This window comes from Arachis hypogaea, chromosome 15 (genome assembly GCF_003086295.3).
Source record: "Arachis hypogaea cultivar Tifrunner chromosome 15, arahy.Tifrunner.gnm2.J5K5, whole genome shotgun sequence".
Lineage (NCBI taxonomy): Eukaryota > Viridiplantae > Streptophyta > Magnoliopsida > Fabales > Fabaceae > Arachis > Arachis hypogaea.
The window spans coordinates 5403822-5416013 of NC_092050.1; the positions used below are offsets into that span (position 1 = coordinate 5403822).

At 35.3% G+C, this 12192-nt stretch overlaps 1 protein-coding gene across 2 annotated transcripts in view; it reads left to right on the forward strand.

Annotated features, from left to right (window-relative positions):
* Positions 1-1011: 1011 nt before the first annotated feature.
* Positions 1012-12192, forward strand: part of LOC112747894 (uncharacterized) — a 41907-nt gene continuing 30726 nt past the window's right edge. Inside the window, exons 1-17 of one of the 2 annotated variants that reach the window (XM_029293120.2) lie at positions 1012-1278; positions 2246-2349; positions 3590-3724; positions 3811-3861; positions 4823-4917; positions 5020-5129; positions 5510-5611; positions 6475-6663; positions 6745-6905; positions 7513-7683; positions 8359-8451; positions 8565-8883; positions 9791-9895; positions 10008-10103; positions 10982-11049; positions 11762-11882; positions 11981-12175. In XM_029293120.2, coding sequence (XP_029148953.1) covers positions 4902-4917; positions 5020-5129; positions 5510-5611; positions 6475-6663; positions 6745-6905; positions 7513-7683; positions 8359-8451; positions 8565-8883; positions 9791-9895; positions 10008-10103; positions 10982-11049; positions 11762-11882; positions 11981-12175 — 1746 coding nt within the window. In that variant the 5' untranslated portion in view covers positions 1012-1278; positions 2246-2349; positions 3590-3724; positions 3811-3861; positions 4823-4901. Of the gene's footprint in view, positions 1279-2245; positions 2350-3589; positions 3725-3810; positions 3862-4822; positions 4918-5011; positions 5130-5509; positions 5612-6474; positions 6664-6744; positions 6906-7512; positions 7684-8358; positions 8452-8564; positions 8884-9790; positions 9896-10007; positions 10104-10981; positions 11050-11761; positions 11883-11980; positions 12176-12192 lie in introns of both variants that reach the window. The other variant, XM_025796101.3, reaches the window with a different exon arrangement.

A 12192-nucleotide genomic window follows, 5' to 3' on the forward strand; every position in this document is an offset into this window, starting at 1 on the left:
TTTTTAGCAAATAACATGACCCTTTTAATCTTTTATCCTAATAAGAAAGCTTTCGTCTTAGTTCTTAGTTCTTACTCTACTTTATTTAATACAGATACAGGTAGTGGTAGATAGACGCATCGACGTCATGGTCATGGTTAATATAATAACAGCGTTATACAAACTTCTGGCTACCCACGAAGGCCACGGCATGCAAGGTGGCGAGCTGGCCTGCGTTGCTGGCGTTGTGCCGGTGTCAGTGTTGGGCGCATCGCGCCACGTTCATAATTAATACTACCATCCTTGCATTAGTGTGCCACACCGTTTTTTCTCTTCAGTTTTTTCTATCTTTTGCTTTAAAGATACGTATTCATTTTATAAATTAATTTTTAATAAAAAAATTAATTTTCACTTTTTTTTTTCAAAATTGCAAATACAATCCACCATAATATCTTCTTTTAAACAAGTAATTGCCACTCGTATTAGGTTTTATGGTTTTTAAACATATTCTTTATTGCTAAAGAAGTTTAGAAATTGTCACATCTCACATGTTAAAAGAAAGAGGAATTTAACCTTCTTTGATATTTTGGGGCACCACAATTAATTATAAAACTATATTTGCAGTAAAAAAAGAGCATTAAGTTAGTTTGTATTTCATTCAATATTTTATGATAAAAATAATGTAGATATTTGTGGGTAAGTGCAAATTAAATTATCAATTTTAATTCATTTTATAAATACAGGACTTTTCATCGAGAACCGCCTCGAGGTATTCCGTATTCGCATGTGCTGTAAGCAAATTAAGAATAAAAAAGCTCGCCGTTTCCAGTGCGGTCTGCACCTCAGTATTACGCTTCTGTTCAAATGCCATCTTAGCATAACATGACCTCACGTGGTCAAATGCTCCACGTGCTCAACTCTTAATGGTTAAATAAATTAGTGTAATGTACACCCTCATTTCACAGGATCCACACTCTTGCTGTACCTTCCAGTCCTCATTTTATTATTTTTTTAGATATTTATTTCTTTTTTGATGAAGTATACAATAACGAAGACGTGGCATTAAAGCTCCGTATCACTCATTTCTTGTGCGTTTTTTTTTCTTCTTGCTGCTTCTTCTGATAAACCTCTTCGTCGTCTTCGTCTGTATAACCATCACGATCATCGCTGTAATGAGTACATGATCATCACAGTGGAACAAGATGCTGGAGGATCAGGTAGCGTACCTCTTGCAGAGGTACCTTGGCAATTATGTCAGAGGTCTCAACAAAGAGGCTCTCAAAATCAGTGTCTGGAAAGGTTCGCTAATTCCTCAGTCCTCGTTTTCTTCCTTTCGTTTCTTCTTTTTAATCACTGTTCGATTGCTTCCTGTAACAGTAGTTGCTAATTCTTTTTATTAACTCCACTGCTGAGTTGAGATTAGTGTGAGGCTGAGTTTGTGAGTAAACTGTAGTGGTTGAAATTGATATTGAGAGCACGATGTTTATATTCGATGAATCGAATTCATGTCTTCAATCTGTTGACTGTGCTGGCACAATCGAAGCGATAATGCGCCAGTGATGTATTAGCAACTTTTGTTTGAAATTTTTTTCCCTCTCTGGTGAATGTGAAATTCATGCCGTAGTTTAACTGGATATAGGTGAATGAGCGGTAAAAACGGCAATGAACAAATGATTTTGCGATCAGCAGATGACACTTAGCTACATTGCTTGTTCAATGTTGCTTCTATATTTCTCAGTGTGTTGAGATTTGCGAAAGATGAACACCACTTCACGTTTTATAGCATTTTAGGATAAACTAGCCTTGTTGCTAATTGTGTTCCTTGCCGTAGATATTGGACCAGGTTTTAAGTTGGTCGCACAAAACTTGTTGCTAATTTTGTTACTTGGTCATATTTTTTACTTGCTACTAATTTAGCTGATGTCCTCACACTTGATTTTGTTACATTTATCTATGGTGAATGGAATTATCAACCACTTCTGAAAGAGTGTAAACCAACCTTTAGGAGAAAAAAGAAATGGATATTTCAGTACTTGATTTGCTTTAGTTGTCTTGATCTATTGGTGTGTTGTTCCGAGGTGAATGCACATCTTTGGAGATGATTAAACTGTGGCAACGTAGAAGTAATACACTAATAATATTGTACTATCTTAAGATTTTGAAAGATCCTATGGATATACACGCTTGTCTGCCCTGTCATCAAATTTACTTAAAGCATTCTTGATCTCTTTTGGTCTTTATAACTGGTGACTAAAATATGACACAGGTGATGTGGAGCTGAAGAATATGCAGCTTAAGCCTGAGGCTCTAAATGCTTTAAAATTGCCAGTGAAGGTTAAGGCAGGTTTTCTTGGATCAGTGAAACTGAAGGTTGGTGGTTGGTTAACTGCATCTGATACATATATTTTGAATTGTGATATTGTTGAATGGTCAATACTCCTGTGTTTTTTCTTATGGTTGTAAGTTACTTAACACATGTACACATATTCACATTTTTGCATTTCTTGTTCTTTTCCGTTTGCTTCTGTAGTAAATCTCTTTGATCTAGTATTAGAATAGAGGAAAATAAGAGAGTGGGGAAGAAGTAAATGTCAGGAAAAGGGGGTGGGTCGGGGGGGAGGAGGAGAGAGAGAGAGAGAGCTTAGAAGTTGGAAAATATGAAGAGATAGCTTGTATCTATTTCTCAACTTGGTGCCTTCATCATTTTCGGTTAGGAAATGAAAAGTTGAGATAGCTATGAAGTTCGAAGGCATCTATTTCAATTATTTCCATTGTGAAATTTGTCTTTTTGCAGCTCCCTTTGCTAACATTGTGGTTTAACCATATATTTCATTTAACATTTTTTCCTATGGGTTTTTCAATTATTTATTTATTATTTTTTAAAAAATAAATTTCAAATGTTTTTTTTTCATAGTTACGAGGTTAGATATATTTCCATCCCTATATTTTTCGGTAGGTGTTTGTGCCCTTGACTTGGAGCAATTTCCGTTGGTTCTTTTGCAAGGCTTTTGAAGAATGAGGCATCTATGTGTGTGTGTGTGTGTGTGTGTGTGTGTGTGATATTTTACATTTTACTTCTTTTTATTGCTGTTTATTTTTTATTATTTATATCTATTTTTTGTGTTGAAGGATACTTATAGTTGTATTTGTTAGATATATAATTATTCATGTACCTCTATCTAACGACTTAGCCTTAAGGAGAGATGGTATTGTGACATGATATCAGAGCTTCTATGATTAAAACATCTAGAGTTTAATCCTTGCTCCCATTTTCCTAAATAAAGATAGAGTTTCTTTATAAGTAAAAAAGAGACCTGTACTTATATATGACATTTATTTGTTTCATGACAGTATTGCATGATTTTTTACATTTTCCTTCTTGTTCTTGCTGTTTATTTATTTTTTTTTTTGTATTGGAGGGTACTTTCCATCCTTTTACTTGTAATTCACTTTTTCCCTTCCTATTGGATCAAGTTCCTTGTATCCATATAAAGAGAATCTGGGTTTTTATGCTTATCTTAACTTATGCATAAACTGAGCAGGCTTTTTAAGTAGCACAATCCTTTCGATATAAAGCGATGGTTATATTTATATTTTTGCTTTGTTAAAGGTTCCATGGAGTAGGCTTGGCCAAGATCCAGTTTTGGTATATTTGGATCGCATTTTCTTATTGGCTGAACCTGCAACTCAAGTTGAGGGATGTAGTGAGGATGCTGTCCAAGAAGCTAAAAAGAGCAGAATACAGGTCAGAAGTTTGAATTTGGTCAACAGATAATTTGTTGCTAGACAATTTATTTGCTGAAGAATACTTACCTCTCTTTTGACAAACAGGAGATGGAATTGAAGATATGGGAGAAGTCGCAACAGTTGAAGTCTGAAATGGTATCAGCTTTGTTTCATTTATTTGTTTGTTGTTAATAGCAACTTGTTATTATTGTGAGTTGAAAATTTCACATTATGTGGTGTCCAACCAAAAATATCTTGCCTAAAATAAGTTCAGAGGTAGTGACAGCCATCTTGTAACATTTTAATTCCGCCAAATGTGCCAAAGGACTGTGAAACCAGCACCATCATTGCCACAAAAGTTTTCTTCTCTTGGCCAAAGTCTCTTGAGAATCTGAAATTGTTTAAAAGTTGGATCACACGCCCAGCCCGAGCCTCATAGAAACTGCAAACAAAGTATTCCCTATAAAAGTTGCCAGTCAAGACTGAAAGAAACTTATTTTCTGTTCAGTTACATGCCAAAATTCCGAAGTAGTATTTATATTCCCCCCCTTCTCTTTTAATAAATTTACTATTATTTATGTATTTCATGTCCTACAAGGGTCCATTTCTTTCTCTCTCAGTCTCAGTCTCTTTTTCTTTTTCTCTTTTTTTTTTTTAAATAAAAACATTCTTTAAAAGTCAAGCAATATGTTGTTAACTTTTTTTACTTGTTTAAATTCACAGATTATAAATGCTCAAGAAGTCAAGTTAGTGAATATTGAGAACGAAATACTTTCCAAAACACTCTAAAGAAGCACCTATTACTACATATTGAAATTTATTTTAACTTATTCATAAATTATTTATCAATAATTCTTTTCAAAAAGAACTTAAATAAGTTATTTACTCAAATAGGCCCTTAGTGAATTGGGTATACATTAAGGTTAACTAAGGGATTTTGGGGGAACAAGTGCTTTCATTATAGTTTCCTTGCACATATGCATGCCATATTATTCAGGAATATGTACTCTTAATGCCTCCTTTGGAGCCCTGTGTATGTTACTAAATATGTGCGTGGATGTTTGTGTATGTTCAAGAATAACTTATATTGACTTTTATATCTTGTTTTATTTTGAAGAATACATCATGGTTGGGATCCCTCATCAGCACAATAATTGGAAATTTGAAACTTTCAATTTCCAATATTCACATCAGATATGAAGATTCGGAGAGGTAGAGGAGGGTTTCAAATGTTCTCTTGATGGTAGTTTTAGATGGTACACAGTTTCGTATATCTTTCTTTAGCCTAATATAATCTGCCTTGTAGTAATCCAGGGCACCCATTTGCAGCTGGTGTTATGTTGGACAAACTCTCAGCCATGACGGTAGATGATACTGGGAAAGAGACTTTTATTACAGGAGGGGCACTGGATTGCATTCAAAAGGTTCTAATTTATCTTAATATGAATTGATATCAGCTGTCATGATGAAATCGTTTTGTACTGCTTTATATGCTTGTATCATTCTAGTGTAATGTTTCCTGCAACAAACAGTAGATATCAAGAAGATTTTGTATTTGAAGTTTCCTAGGGGTGAAAATAAGGTTGTTATATTATTGATTCTATGTATAATCTTTTTTATTTGCTTCTTTTAAGGAATTGTGTTACTTACCAAAGAATCATAGTTACCAGAAACCGTAGTTAAATCCAGAATTGCAATATGATTACATTCTTGTTCAAAGGTCCATAATGATTATTTCCTTTCTATAGCTATTATGTTGCTAGTTTTTTTTGGTGTAAAATATATTTTCCTTATTGTTTTGCAGTCTGTTGAGCTTGATCGACTTGCTGTTTATTTTGATTCTGATATTATTCCATGGCATATTAACCAAGCATGGGAAGACTTGCTTCCTTCAGAGTGGTTTCAGGTATGTATTTGGTGGATAGTAAGGGCCGAGGGTTTTCCTTTCTCTTTCTCCCAACCTTCTAAACTTAGTCCTTTTCTGTTTCTGTATATTATGGATGTCAGGAGAGTGTGTGTATACAGTTTAGAAGGTTCATTGGAACTTCTTTGCTTTTTGACAACATTAGTTTCTCATGTGTTGTGATGCTATTGGTCTCTTTAGATGTGTTTCTCTATGAGATATACAGTGTGTTAGGCATGTGTTCTTACCTGGCTCAGTTTACTCGGACGTGCATGTTTTCATTTGCTTCTTTTCTTTTAAAGATACCTTGTCCTCTACAGAAATTGCCCACCTGCATGTGCACACGCAGGGATAATAAGGAATGAACCTTTTTGGAATATTCCGGTAAGTTTGGTTGTGAAAAGATACTATTTTTGTGGAGCAGATTGATGGATAATCCTGCTTGGGATATAGATGCTCTATCTTGATTCTTTAGTCATGCAGATTGTGTTTAGTCCACTTATTAACCAGAAAAGTGGTAGAATCTCACCTAAGGTGGTCTGCTCATGTAGAAGACAAATTGAAAGATTGAAGGATGGCCAAATTTTAGGGATGTTTAAATGGAATGCAATTTATTTGGACATATGAGGACAAAATAGAAGTACAGAAGCTTTAATGTTCTATGGTTTGGGATATTTACCCTTTGGCGTGGGCTATGGAATGAAAGATTGAAGGATGACCAGCTTTTAGGGATATTTATAATTTATTATGCAATGCAATTTATTCGGACTTATATGGATAGAATAGAACTACAGAAGCTTGAATCCATCAGTTATCAACATATCTTTGATATTCAGTATCCTCATCAAATTTTTTCAAAAATTCAGGTATTTAAATTTGGAACTAAAGATGGGAGGCCTGCTGATAATTTATCAAGGAAACATTCATACATTCTGCAACCAGTAACTGGAAAAGCAAAATACTCCAAGCTGCGGCAGAATGAAACTACTGATAGCAAGCAGCCTTTACAGAAGGCAGTTGTCAATTTGGATGATGTTACAATCAGCTTATCTAAGGTTCTATTGATTCTTATTCTTTGCTTTCTTTTGCTTCCAGGGATTGTTAGTGGGGTAATCTATACAGTTCTATCTTTGTAGGATGGTTATAAGGATATTATGAAATTAGCAGACAATTTTGCTGCATTTAATCAACGTCTGAAGTATGCCCATTTTCGTCCACTGGTAGCAGTTAAAGTTGATCCAAAGTCTTGGTGGAAGTATGCTTGTAAAGCTGTATCTGACCAGATGAAGAAAGCGAGGTAATTTACACCCCCCTATTATGTTCACAACCTGATGCAATAGATGTCAAGATACAATTTGTGAATGCTAATTGCTCTAGATAAAATACGGAGCTTGCACAAGTAGCCCACAATTGAGGAGGATAATATGATGTGAAATAACAACAGTGACGAGTAAGATATTACTAGTCCCCATCCTAGAAACAAGTTGATACTCACATCTTTGTTCCATGCATTAGCTATAATATGGCTTCAGAATTCAATCCACGTGCTTAAGATTTTTTAATAAAATTTTTTGTATGATTTTGATTGTTAAATTAGAGAAAACAAGAGAAAAGAAAGGGTAGGAGAGAAAACGAAGGTAGTAATAGCATTGATCTGATCTCAGGATATTTCTGGTCTAAGATGACTTAGATTGTCATGTCCATTTCTTGACCTGAGTTTTTTTTCTAGTTTTTAGTGTATTCTTCAAACCAACCACCTACTTTAGTTTGCTGTTTAAGCTTCAGAATATTTTAGGGACATTCTCAGATTAATATAAGAACTTCATGTGTTGTGATGGGAATTGATCTTTATTTATCATATTTTCAATACACTTGTTTTATTAAGAATATTGTGTTACTGTCAGTGGAAAGATGTCCTGGGAGCAAGTTTTAAGATATGCAAGCTTGCGGAAAAGATATATCTCTCTCTATGCTTCACTGCTCAAATCTGACCCCAGTCAGGTGACAATCAGTGGCAACAAAGAGATCGAAGAACTAGATCGTGAACTTGATATTGACCTTATACTGCAATGGAGGTACTTTAGTTTCAACTTTATCTTAATATTTAATATTGATTACTCATATGGAAAAACATAGTATATACGGTCATTATTAGTTGGCAGGTATAGTGTGATGTTAACCGTCAGTTTGCATTCTGCATACATTTCCTAGGTAACTATAGTATCAGAAGGTAGGCTCAGGTTTTCAAGGTAGATTATATTACATCAATTTGAATCTTTAGCCAGCCGTTATGTCAGAAACTGGTTAAAGAAGTTTGTAATGCTACTTTTATAAAAAATCTTGCGTGTTTGCTGGTGTGAGTGTCTATTAAGCTTCTAGTATCGACTGTGTCTATTTTATTGGCTGAATTGAATGATGCATAGCAACCAATCTTACAACCAGTTTTAGCAAAGTCATGTTACAAAATTATTATGTCATTTCTTGGTTGCTACTTCAATTAAGAAAATCTTTTGTGGAAATTATAATCGCTTTCTTTTCCGACTCTGACACGTTGAGTTCTTGTCTTAGGCTCTGCCTTGATAATTAATAAGTTCACTTTGTAGGCTCTGTATTCAGGTGAAAGTTCCATAATGATTTCTTGTCGTCATTGTCTATTTGGGTTCAACTAAAATTGTAATATATAGTAGACTTTGGAATTGTCTTGTTTCCTGTTCAACTTTGGAAGTATTCCTACTTGATGCAATTTACAGAATGTTGGCTCACAAGTTTGTGGAGAAATCGGCTGAATTGGATCTTAACTTGAGGAAAAAGAAAGCAGGGAAATCTTGGTGGCCATTTGGAGGGTGAATATTTTGTCTTCAAATATTCCATCTCTCATAATGACAAAGATTTTTTTCTTTTTCTTTTTAATATAGTTTTGACAGTATTGCTGATGTGTGATCACATACACTGGCAGGACCAGTGAATCTCCTAAAGAGGGAAGTGAGGAATTTAATTTCACCGAGGAGGATTGGAACCGATTAAATAAAATAATTGGGTACAAGGAAAGTGATGATGGGCAATCTGTGACTAGCAAGGCAGATGTTCTTCACACTTACCTGGTAGTTCACATGAATCATAATGCCTCAAGGCTTATTGGGGAAGCCAAAGAGCCTGTTGCTGAATTATCATGTGAGGATCTCAGTTGCTCTGTAAAGCTTTATCCAGAAACCAAGGTCTTTGACATTAAGTTGGGCTCCTATAAGTTATCATCGCCAAAAGGTCTCCTTGCAGAGGTATGACTTATCCTCCTCTTGTTCTTCTTCCTTTTTATGCCTTTTGTTTTTGCAACTGAATTTTCTCCTTACAATTGATGTTAATTTTGTTGATTTATATTTTATGCTTAACAACACAATTGTGGCATAATAGAGTTAATTTGAGCTGTTAGGGAATCTATCCTAGCTGGCACTTCCTATAACTACCATAACAGCTTCTAGACTCTTCTAGATTTTTTACTCAGCTAGACACTGCCTTAGTCGACACATCTGCTGGCTGCTTAGTTGTGGGAATATGAGCAACCAGTAATTTCCCTTCCATGACCCTCCTTTGTTACAAAGAACAGATTCAACTCCATATATGTCGTTCTATTATGCAAAACCAAGTTGCGAGCTAGCATTATAGTACTGAGGTTGTCACAGTAAACCATTGGTCTTGAAGTGGGAACCTTCAGTAAAGTGAGCCAAGTTTGGACCTAGATGAGTTATGCAGTGAGGTCTATCATGCTTCTATATTCTGCCTTTGTACTTGACCGAGCAACAGTAGGCTGTTTTCTGGACCACCAGGAAATGAGGTTAGGTCCTAGATAGACATAGACCCCTGATGTGGACTGCCGATCATCTACATCTGTAGCCCAGTCAGCATCACAGTACCCTCGCAGATTCAGGTTCATTGGTCAGGGGCTGGTCGGAGCAGAATTCCATGTTCCTGGGTGCGAGTAAGGTACCGGATAATCCTTTTCACAGCCTTCCAGTGCTCTCTTGGGGAGAGGACATAAAATTGGCACACTTTATTCACATTAAATGAAATTTCGGGACTTTTACCAGTAGCATATTGCACGGCTCCTACAACCAATTTTTTCTTCTATACAATAACAAGAAAAAAAAAATTTGTGGTATACTCAATCTTTGTTCTTTGACCTTTCAGAGTGCAACTTCCTGTGACTCGTTAGTTGGTGCCTTCTATTATAAACCTTTTGATGATAAGGTGGACTGGAGCATGGTTGCCAAAGCTTCTCCTTGTTATATGACTGTAAGCTGTGAATATTAATTCCTATTATCATCGATTTGACTATTTTCTTTATATTATATTTTTTAAGTTTTTGGTTTAGTTGTTTACTAATTTGTTGTTAGAATTTTGACAGTATATAAAGGACAGCATCGATCAAATTGTGAAGTTCTTTGAAAGTGATACTGCTGTAAGTCAGACCATAGCACTAGAAACTGCAGCTGCTGTGCAGGTACTATATAACATCGCTGCTATTTTAAAATTGTTTTGGAATAGTGAGAATTATATATTAATTTGAGAGTCCTAGTGCATGAGACAGCGATACTTCATTTGAGTTGTGAGCGTTCTGGTCCAACCAAAAGCATCAAAGTGCTGCCACATTGCATACTTCCATAACCGTTGCCTTCTTTTCTCCAAAGCCTGACCTTAAGAAACCATTTGGATATAAGGATACTCCTAACTTCACAATAGCCTTGGAAAAAAATTGTTTCAAATATACCTCCTCCTGAACAAGTGGTGCATAGTTTCTGAATTTGAGGAGAACATTGCAAAGTCCGGAGATAGATCAATATGAGGAGAAGTAGTTAGCTAACCAATTGTGTTAATCATATCACATTTCTTCTATGGTGGCAAAAGTCTTGCCTTTAGAGGAAACTTTGAAAGTAATATTCGGTTCCAAATTGATTCATCCAAATGTGATATCTGGTGATTTTGTGTGCGATGTAGGAATTGGAAGGATTTACAAATATGTAATTTGAAGGTCCATTGTATACTACGTTATATTTTTTTTTAGATAAACCATGTACTGTGCTTATCATCCCAGTCTCCATAGAAGCATGTGTTTTATTGTTGTTTCTGTTATAGGGATTACATTTAGTCCCTCCTCTCCTGCAATAAATATAAGGCTTAAACCTGCAGAGGGGCGAGGGCAAGTGAGTCCAAAGATGTCCACAGTTTTTGTGTTGTTACTTCATTTTTCATAGTATATCTTACATAGTTGTAAAGGTGGAAAAAGTAGAATTTATTTTAGTCCTGGTGGAGAAAGATGTCGATTTATGTCATTCTTGTTCATGTAAAGAAAATTCTCATTGGGCGGTATATTGTTCCCAGATGACAATTGACGAAGTGAAGCGCACTGCACAGCAACAAATGAATAGGGCGCTGAAGGATCATGCTCGGTTAGTTTCTTTATAGTCTTCTAAATTTGGATTATGCATGTGTGAGATATTGTAAAACTGCCTATATATTTGAGCATGAAATTGCCCTGTATGCTGTTCTTGTTGAAGTATGACAATAGAATATCACTATTTTGATTCTCATCTAGAGCAACTTATACTAGACCCAGTATTACTGAAGGGGTTAATAGGGGAATCTGACGGATGAAATACACAACACTCCAGCTCTCCTAATGATGAAAAGAAAACAGTGATTTATAGGTTTATTGACATAATCCCAACGAGGAATGGAAGGTATTAGTTTGGTATTTTGGAAAATTTGTATATGAGTCTATAATATCATCTGGTACATTTTTTTGGTTAGTGAAATATACTGAAAAATAAAAAGGAATGGAAGGTCCCTTTCGTGGTGATAATGCAACATTGCTGTTGGTTATGTCTTACATTACAATTTAGTACAGTAGCACTTGAATTTAACATTTCTACTGGGATTTTTAATAATGATTGATGTGTGTTCAAGATATTAAGCTGAAGACAGCTAGATGCAAGTTTATTAGCTCTTGGTTTTGAGTTTTACTGGATAGGACAATGGAGACCCTGGATAGTTTTTACACGGTTTTCTAATAGCTCGTTCCATTTCTTTGTTCGCTCCTCAGGTTAAAGGGTTTCTTCATGGAAACCTTTGTGCTAATCTTTATTGTTGGTCATCTGCCAGGTTTTCGTTGAACTTGGATATTGCAGCTCCCAAGATTACTATTCCTACTGATTTTTGTCCCGACAATGTGCATGCTACAAAGCTTTTACTTGACCTAGGAAATTTGATGATTAGTACCCAGGTTGGATATTCTTGATAATTCTTGTAATATGTCATTTTAAATTTTTAGGGTGTTGAATTTGTTTAAGTTGTTAAATGGCATAAGAAATGTTTATGCAGGATGATCATGAACAAGAATCAACTGAGGGGAATATGTACCTGCGATTTGATTTGGTCTTAAGTGATGTATCAGCATTTTTGTTTGATGGTAATTATCACTGGAGCCAAATTTCTCTGAATAATTTAGCCTCTTCTACCAGCAGTGGTTTCTTCCCAATTATTGACAAATGTGGCGTCATCCTACAGCTTCAACAGGTGTTATTCTTTACCTG